At 44.0% G+C, this 9,909-nt stretch overlaps 1 protein-coding gene across 1 annotated transcript in view; it reads right to left on the reverse strand.

The window, feature by feature from the left end:
• The window catches only part of ACAD10 (acyl-CoA dehydrogenase family member 10), a 52,615-nt gene that overhangs the window by 14,273 nt on the left and 28,433 nt on the right, over positions 1-9,909 (reverse strand). Inside the window, 3 exon segments of the mRNA XM_028480560.2 lie at positions 5,657-5,830; positions 6,590-6,735; positions 7,832-7,982. Coding sequence (XP_028336361.1) covers positions 5,657-5,830; positions 6,590-6,735; positions 7,832-7,982 — 471 coding nt within the window.

Consider the following 9,909-nt stretch of genomic DNA (forward strand, 5'->3'; position numbering starts at 1 on the left):
AGCTGGTTTGGTGGTGCTGAATTCTCTTAGCTTTTGCTTGTCTGTAAAGCTTTTGATTTCTCCATCGAATCTGAATGAGATCCTTGCCGGGTAGAGTAATCTTGGTTATAGGTTCTTCCCTTTCATCACTTTAAATATATTGTGTCACTCCCTTCTGGCTTGTAGAGTTTCTGCTGAGAAATCAGCGGTTAACCTAATGGGAGTTCCCTTGTATGTTATTTGTCGTTTTTCTCTTGTTGCTTTTAATAATTTTTCTTTGTCTTTAATTTTTGTCAATTTGATTACTATGTGTCTTGGAGTCGTTCTCCTTGGGTTTACCCTGCCTGGGACTCTCTGTGCTTCCTGGACTTGGGTGTCTATTTCCTTTCCCATGTTAGGGAGGTTTTGACTATAATCTCTTCAGATATTTTCTAGGGTCCTTTCTCTCTCTCTTCTCCTTCTGGGACCCCTATAACGTGAATGTTGGTGTTTAATGTTGTCCCAGAGGTCTCTTAGGCTGCCTTCATTTCTTTGCATTCTTTTTTCTTTATTCTGTTCCATGACAGTGAATTCCACCATTCCGTCTTCCAGGTCACTTATCTGTTCTTCTGCCTCAGTTTTCCTTCATCTGGTACATAGCCCTCTGCCTTTTCATCTTGTCTATCTTTCTGTGAATGTGGTTTTTGTTCCACAGGCTGCAGGATTATAGTTCTTCTTGCTTCTGCTGTCTGCCCTCTGGTGGATGAGGCTATCTAAGAGGCTTGTGCCAGCTTCCTGATGGGAGAGAGTGGTGGCGGGTAGAGCTGGGTGTTGCTCTAGTGGGCAGAGCTCAGTAAAACTTTAATCCGCTTGTCTGCTGATGGGTGGGGCCGAGTTCCCTCCCTATTGGTTGTTTGGCCTGAGGTGACGCAGCACTGGCGCCTACAGGCACTTTGGTGGGGCTAAGGGCAGACTCCGGGAGGGCTCCTGGAGGGCTCACGCCAAGGAATACTTCTGCTGCCAGTGTCCTTGTCCCCGTGGTGAGCCACAGCCACCCTCCCCCCCTGCCTCTGCAGGAGACCCTCCAACACTAGCAGGTAGGTCTGGTTCAGTCTCCCCTGGGGTCACTGCTCCTTCCCCTGGGTCCTGATGCGCACACTACTTTGTGTGTGCTCTCCAAGAGTGCAGTCTCTGTTTCCCCCAGTCCTGTCGAAGTCCTGCAATCAAATCCCGCTAGCCTTCAAAGTCTGATTCTCTAGGAATTCCTCCTCCCGTTGCCGGACCCCCAGGTTGGGAAGCCTGACGTGGGGCTCAGAACCTTCACTCCAGTGGGTGGACTTCTGTGGTATAAGTGTTCTCCAGTTTGTGGGTCACCCACCCAGCAGTTATGGGATTTGATTTTATTGTGATAGCGCCTCTCCTACCATCTCACTGAACTTCTCCTTTGTCTTTGGATGTGGGGTATCTCTTTTGGTGAGTTCCAATGTCTTCCTGTCGATGATTGTTCAGCAGTTAGTTGTGATTCCGGTGCTCTCGCAAGAGGGAGTGAGCGTGCGTCCTTCTACTCCACCATCTTGAACCAATCCTCGATTTTTTTTCTAACAGAGGGTACAAAGTGTTTTCTTAATTTTCATCTCCTTAATAGGATCTCGCTCTCAGAGTACTGCTTTGTCTCTTGGAAGGTCACTTGTGTGAGCTTGGGTTGACTTAAAGCTATCACTTCCGATGTATTTTCCCAAATGTCATCCCAGCAGAAAAGACCACATCCATGACGTCTTCCTAAATTGCAGCCACCGGCACTTTTTCCTTTCTAGAATTTCAGCAGCCATCTACAAGAAACCTAAACTTCAGTAACCACTTCTTAATGAAGGAAAGTGATACTTGGGGTCAGCTGGTACAGACTGTAAATCAGCCCCCAGGCTCTGGTCACTGTTGTCTCTCTGCCAGCCTAAGGATGAGCCCAAATCTCCTGTGATGCCATCACAGAGAGAATGCCTGTGAAACACATTGTTCTTCTCCAAAACCCCCTTTCCCAGGGTGATACCAAGTATCTCAACTGTTAAAAAAAAAAAAAAAAAAAAGACTTTAACAGCTAATTAAGAAGACAAATGTGCAGAAATAATTCTTGTGTTCAAAGAGTTGAGTTTTTTGTTTCCCTAATCAAATGATTTTATCCTATTCTTTAAAAAAACGGACTTCACTGTTTTTACGTAAGAAAACTAAGGCACTTCCTCGTGCGTCTGCTGGCCTTCCAGGTAGGAGGGAAGGGAGAGCACAGTCAAGATCAGGGGAACAGAGGCCTGAAAGGACAGCACATCTGTTTTTCCATGTGGTGGCAAACACGTGGCGTGTTTTGCCTCTGAGGCCAAGACAAGCTTGAGGCCAAGCCAGCGGCTCACAGGATCTTGGAAACTGTCAAAGGCCTTCCTGATAGGCAACTTGAGGACAATCTGGCGAAGTTTATTGGTGTAGAGATCCTAGAATGAATAATTCTGTTTTAAAAACTGAGATATAATTGACATAATGGGCAAAATCGATCCAGCTATCCCCAGCCACTGGAGCAGAGCCCAGCGAGAACGTGGCTGCCCACTAGAAAATGCCCACAGGCGATCAGGCCTGCACACCACTGTTCGCACTTAGCAGCCATTCTGTTTAATTAAATGTTTCTGGTTACCTTTCACTGTAAAACCGAAACAAAAATTGGGAAATACTGGCTTAGAGCTGAGACTCTCCAAAAGAAGAGAAAATACCATTTCCAGGAATTACTGCTTATTGAGATCACGGAAGGTTGAACTAGAAATTCTCCGGATGCTGATTTTTCTCTGGAAAAATCACAACCTTCTCTTGCCACTAACACCTGGCACAGTACCTGGCCTAGGAGAGGCTCTTGTGAGCGAATGGATGATCAATTCCCCTATTGCAACCGCCTTTCTCAGAAGATTCTGGCACCCTGGCTGAGAGCAACATGCTGCCAGAAAGCCTCGGGTATTGATGACCACGAAGCTGAGATGTCCCCGTAGTACTAGCAAACCCACTGCTGGGCTTCTTTCTACGCGCCTTTTAAGTTTTCATCTCGGAAAATTTCAAAGACAAACAAAACTAGACAGAAGAATATAATGAACCTACAGGTTTCTACCACTCAGCTTCAACGATCGTCAAAGCATGGCCAAGCCTATTTCACCCTCTGCCCTCCCCACCCCCACTGCCCTGGATTTTGCTAAAGTAAATCCCAAACACCACATGATTTTATTTATAAACATTTCATTTATGTCTAAAAACAAAGACTTAAAAACACCCACAGCAATACCATTATCACACTTAAACAACAGTTAACTATATGACTCCTTAATATCATCAACTCTCCAGTCAGAATTCATTTTTCACTGACTGTCTCAAAAACTTTTTTTCAGAAAATTTCTTTTTTCAAACAGGGATCTGAATAAGGTCCAAATACTATTTTTGGCTAATGTATCTTTTAAGTCCCGTTCAATCTATGGGTTCCCTTTTCAACATCTTTTCCCCTTTTTTATCTGTTGAAGAAACTGAATTGTTTGCCCTGTGAAGTTTCCCAGAATCTGGATTTTTGTGAATGGCTCTGCCTCAACGGTGCTGTTGAATGTGCTCTGCTGAACCCTCTGTTCCCTGTAAGTTGGTGGCTGGCACTCGAGTCTTGGTCAAATCCAGGTTCGACTTTTGAGGGCAGCATCAGGAGGTACATAATGTCTGGCTGCCTCTCTCGATTTCAGCACCATTAATGCTTATTTTCCAGATGCATTCATGGAGTAGGGGTGGCAAACTGGTGACACGCTAATTCTATCATTGGGTCCAGGATGCTTCTCTAAAGAGAAACTTTCTCTCATCAATCATTTGTTAGCCTGATATGTAATTTGTATAGGAAAGGCAGGATAAATGCTTGACTCTCTTCCCTTTATTTACCAATTTTCAGAGTAATGGGTTGCTTCCCTGCCAACCTCCAAAGTCACCAGTGAGACACTGTCTCTTTGTTTTAGTATATCTCTTTACTCATGGATTTAAATATATTTGATGTGTTTCATCCATTTCAGCTATCATCATACTGGTGCTCAAAGTTTCCTGTCATTAGCAAGTGGGAGCCTATTCAAGTTGACTCCTGAGACCTTTAGATATGACCCTCTTTATCTTCAACAACCTCCTTGCTTTCTGGTACAGCAAGATGTTCCAGGTTCATCTTGTGGATATTCTGCCCTAGACCTGAAATCAACCACTTTCTCCAAGGAGTCCTGGTTCCTTTTGGTGAGAATGGAATTTATAGATTATAATGTGGGCAATTAGGGGTACTTAATGCTATTGGCTTAGTCACTATTTCTAGGTCTTTTGGGTAGATTCTAACTGCTTGCTTTCTACTTGCCTTCCTTCTACATAGGAAACAAACTTTAATCTGTCTTTCTACTTTCTTAAATAATTTAGGATATAGATTATTTCAATTTCTACCCTATAGAATTTAGAATTAAAACTAATAACATTGTGCCATCCTCACATATATATATGAACACTCCATAGGTGACATATGTATATATCAAACCATCAGTTCTAAGTAGCCATACTTAACTTTTCTTCTCAAAAGTTCAAACTTAAAAGATACAGTCTAGAAAACACTGGTTAAATAAAGTATTTTACCATATATTTAAAAGCACCGTCAAAGAAAATACGGTCATCTTTTCTTCTACGGTCCTCTTACTGGGCAATTTGGCAACATCTACAAAATTGTTAAATGCACATACTTTTAACCCAGAAATTCTAACTCTGGGAATTTATCCTTCAGATATAGTCACATGTGTGTGAGAAAGGATGTCCACCAACCACTATTTGTGATTGCAAAAATCTGCAAACAATCCAAAGATACATCAATAGGGGAACTGGTTAAATACATTACAGTATATCCATACAATGGAATGTACTATAGAAATCAAAAAGAATGATGGAACTCTGTACATATTCACATGGAAAGGTCTCAATGAAATATTGTTAAGTGGAAAAAAATAAGGAATTTGCCTTACATAGTTATAGTAATATCTAGTAACTATATAGTAAGTTATAGTTACATATATATGGAAATCATATATATATATACACACACACAAATATTTCATAGAAATTCTTAAGCATAAAAAATTTTAAAATCAAGGTACTGAAAAATACCTGTAAGATGATCACATTTTTATAAAACTTGGAGAGAGAGAGAGAGAGAGAGAGAGAGAGAGGGAGAGGTGACAGATACACAGAAAAACTGGGGGACCCAAAAACCCTTAACAGTAGTTTCATCTTTGAGGAATGGTGCTGAGAAGAATGGAAAATAATTTTATATTCTTCTATATGGTTGAAGACAGATACACACAAAAACTGGGGGACCCAAAAACCCTTAACAGTAGTTTCATCTTTGAGGAATGGTGCTGAGAAGAATGGAAAATAATTTTATATTCTTCTATATGGTTGAATTCTTATCACGTATGTTTTTACTTTAAAAATTTTTGTGCCTTATTTTAATACTTAAAAATTTTTAAATATTGATATTTAAAAAAAAATATATATATGATATACACTTAATGACAAATGGTTGAATTAACTGAATCTTGTAGTTCGGTCACGAGAGGGTTTCAGGGATAGAAGCCCCTTGGCTGTGACTCACACCCCGAGGCCAGCTCTCCCAGGCCCCCATTACCTGTGAGGGAGCGCTTGTAGACTCCCTGCAGGATTGCGGCAATGCGGAAAAAGGAGAAAGCCATGTAGAAGTTCCAGTTCTCAGTGGGACGGATCCTCATGTGAAGACAGTACATCCTGAAATACTCCTCTGCAGTAGGGATTCCCAGCTCAGTCAGATCACTGTCACTCAAACCTGAAGCGACAGACAGACCCAGGACTAGGCAAAAACCCCATGCTCCCCTGTGGCTCCAAGTACTGAATTCTGAAAATCACTTCGTCCCCTGGAAATTAGCTTCACAACTAGTTCAAAGGCTTATAGCTCATCATTTCAAGATGTCTGGAATCCAGGCATGAAGCCGTTATTCACAATTTGGCTCTTAAAAGTTTCAGACTAAATTGGCAGTAAAGGAAGGAAAGAGGGGCCTCCGATTCCATCTGGGCCACAGTTCAGGGTGGATGCATATTATTTTCTACCAGTCATTTGATTAAAAAAATGGTATTCAAAGAAGATCTCGCCAAATTATGAAAAAGATAACTGCAACAAATAAAAAATCTTACCTATTTCCTTCATTGGTAACATTTTGATGGTTTAGAAGCATGTAATATGTTCTGTTCCAAGAATTTATCCTGTGAGTATAACTTATATACAGGCAAAGATATTACTACACAGATATTCGCTGCCTTTTTTTGTGGAAGCACAGGGAAGGTAATACTTTAAAAAAAACAAAAACTGGAAACAAATATCCAAATAGGAATCAAACCAAATGCCTTATTAAGTTAATTCTATAACAATGAAATCCTACACTGTCATTAAAAATGATGCTGTAGAAGAAATACTCAATACCTGAATTTCACAAAGCAGCCCAATCACAAACTGTTTCAGCATAGTTTGCCCAAAAGCTTTGAGAAGAGCGCTGGTTCCATCCCTCACTCCCCCAGCGGCAGTTCCTACCTGGCTGAATGGGAAAGCTGGATGGCAGGTAGTGGGCCAGGCAGCTGTAGGCCACATCGGCAAGGGGGTCGCCTAAGGTAGAGAGTTCCCAGTCAAGGACGGCAAGCACCTCGGCCGTTTCCGGATGGAACAGCAGGTTGTCCAGCCTGCAGGAGCCACAGAAGGGATGGAGACAGCGCTAAGAAAACTGACCGCTAGGGTGTATTCTGTGCTGGGCGTCTTCTCCTGACCCCTTCAGAAGCACTCCCCACCCCTCCCATGTGCCCGGGAGCCTGCATGGGCTGCATCCACCAGCTCCCTTGCCCTTTGGCTCAGCTGGGAGCAGCCAACGGGGCACCAGCAGACAATGGGAAGGGGGCCTGCACATTAATTCCCCACCCCCTCTCAGCACATAGCTGAGGGACAGCTGTATTCCTCTCCTGAGGGCCAGAGCTTTGGTCAGGTGGCCCTCGCCACATAGAGACCACGTCGGGGTTCTGGTAATTACTCCTTCCCGAGATGGTTTTAAAACAGGTCTGCAGTTTTCTGACACTCCTACCACAAAAGAAAGAGTCTAATCCTTCACCCCTGGAAGCATCTCACTTCTAACAATTATAATACAGGTGGAAGTGGTGCTGAGTGACTCCTGAGACACGGACAGAAAAGGTGATCAGCTCCCCCTGGCCCTCTCCCCTCAGAACACACACCTTTGCAACCGTGAGCCACTAGGTAAGAAGTCCAGCTGGAAGCTGCCATACTGGAAAGACCAGGTGGGAAACCACAGAGACACAGAGAGAGGCTCAGGGAGCCCAGCTCTCCTCTGCCCTGGTGCAGGTGTGAGCGAGCCTTCAGGTGATTCCAGCCCCCGCCTGAGACCCACCTCAGTGGCACAAACAAGCCGTCCTGTCCCAGACTGCAGACTCAGGAGTAAGATCATTGCTGTCGCTGTTGACAGCCACGCAGCTTTGGAATTGTTGTTACCACTGAAGCCCGTGCTTGTACCTTCGGACCCGGGGGGTGGTACTAACTCCTGCTGTTGCACAGGCCAGGCCCCCCATCACAGAGAATCATCTGGCCCCAAACATCAATAGTGCCAAAGCTGAGAAACCCTGCCTTAAATTAAGGCCACGCACAGGGAGAGCCTGTGTACTGGATAATTGTCAACTGTAAACCGGGGCAAGGCCAGCTGCTTAATTTCCCCTTCAAATACCCTTCCCATCACTTTCCACAACTAAGTATCAGCCCTCCTCATGCCCAGTCGACCTGAAGTCCCCGTGCACCACTGTGGTCTGCTGCTGCCTGGGAAGGTGGAGGGGCAGCCACTCGATGAGCCTCTCCATTGGCGGGATGGTGCTGGTTTCCGAGGCTCGATACTGCTTGATCCATGTTTGTACCTGGCGTGCAACATAGTCCCCTGAGGGAAAGAGGGTTAGAACATGGTGTGCCATCTCAGCAACCTCCAGAGGCTTCGAAAATCAACCAGTGTGGTGAAACCCTTTGTAACGTCTGAGGCATCTTCTTCCCATGACTAGAGAATGTCCCACATGATGTGCCTGCCCCCTCAACCTGGAAGCCACTGCTGTTTTATCTTGGCTGGATCTGTGTGATCTGGGCATTGTTCCCAGCCACACAGCCTCCGAGCCTGATCCCTGGCCCTCTCAGATCCTAGGAGCTTCCTAACAGCCTTTAATAAATCCCTTCTTGGCTAAAGGACAGTGATTGGCTAAGAGCATAGGCTCTGGGGTGGACGGATGGTCTGGGTTTGGTTCCCAGATCTGCTATTCTCTGTGTGATCTCAGGCAGGTTACTTTACCTTTCTATGCCTTTGTTTCCTCATTGATGAGATGGCCCTCATAGAGTTGTTGGGAGGATAAAATATGTAAAGCCCCTGCAAATGTTCCTGGCATGTAGCAAGTACTACATGAGTATTTGCTATTATTCAGTTGTTTGCTACCAGAGTTACCACAGTTGAGGAACTTGCAAGTTATATCTGGGACCACAAACTGGAGTGAGTTCTGGAGTTGCCTGGCTCACAGTTAAGCTTTTCAACTAATTTAACCTCTCTAAGCCTCCATTGCTTCATCTGTACAATGAGAGTACTGCCACCTATATTCCCTAGGAACACTGTGAAGGCCAAATGAAGTCCATATATAATATGCCAAACACAGAAGGCTGCTCAATGAATAATGAGCATTATTACTGTCACTGTTATTAGTTGTCAATTGACAATTATTGTCACTATTAAAACAATTCATAATTAATAACACATCACACCACTAGCTCTAAGTCAAGCCCTCACCCCTCATCGGAGAGAAAAATGTTCCCCAGAAGCTTGAAGACAAGGATAGAGAGATTGGGCTCCTTCTGTGGAGTCCACTGCACACTCAGAGCACCCAGACACCTGTCCTTCGGAGGATCCAGCAGGGCTGGATGAGAGGTGAGATCAAAATCCACAGGAATTTAACCCCAAACGAATCAAGCCTTTAGAACTAACTTCCAGTTTTCAGAATTATAGCAAGTAGAAGACAGCAGTAAATGAAATCATAAGGTAACAATCAAAACAAATCTATAATATACTTACCTGGTCCCTTAAAAAATTCATTAAAAAAAAACAACAGTGAGGGGACTGTTCTAGATTCCTCGATCGGATCCCGATTTGGAAAACCAACCAAAAAAACTCAATTATAAAAGATGTAAGGGGGGTAATGAGGAAATCTGAATATGGACTGGGTTTTATATATTCTGGGAAAAGGGTAAATTTCCTTGGATGTGATAATGGTGCTGGGAGATGTCCTTACTATTAGGAAATGTAGGAAATGCGTACTGAAGCTCTTAGGAGTCAAGTGCCAGGATCTCTACAACTTTGTTAATTGTGCAAACAGGAAACAGAAAGAGCTATATAAAGGAATATGGCAAAAGTTAACCATTGTTAAAATCAGTCGTGGGCATATAGTTATTCATTGTACTATTTCACATTTCTAGAGTTTGAAAATTATCATAATAAATTGACTACAAAGCCCACCAGGAACTGAGCCTTTGTGGAAGGAGCCCCTCCTATATGGAAAATCGATATGGATTTAGGATGTCCCCCTGCCCCCCCGCATACACACCACCCCAGTGCTGTACACACTCCATTCTCGTGGGAAGCAGATGCAGCTGTCCCTGCGGCTCTGGCTCTGTTGGCCACTGGTCCCGAGCAGGCCTGCCAAGGCACTAACGCCCTTCCTCCCCAAAGCAGCCTGCCCTCTGGGATGAGAAAAGAGAATTTTTTTTTTTTTTTTTTTTTTTTTGCGGTACGCGGGCCTCTCACCGCTGTGGCCTCTCCCGTTGCGGAGCACAGG

This window comes from Physeter macrocephalus, chromosome 19 (genome assembly GCF_002837175.3).
Source record: "Physeter macrocephalus isolate SW-GA chromosome 19, ASM283717v5, whole genome shotgun sequence".
Taxonomy (NCBI): Eukaryota; Metazoa; Chordata; class Mammalia; order Artiodactyla; family Physeteridae; genus Physeter; species Physeter macrocephalus.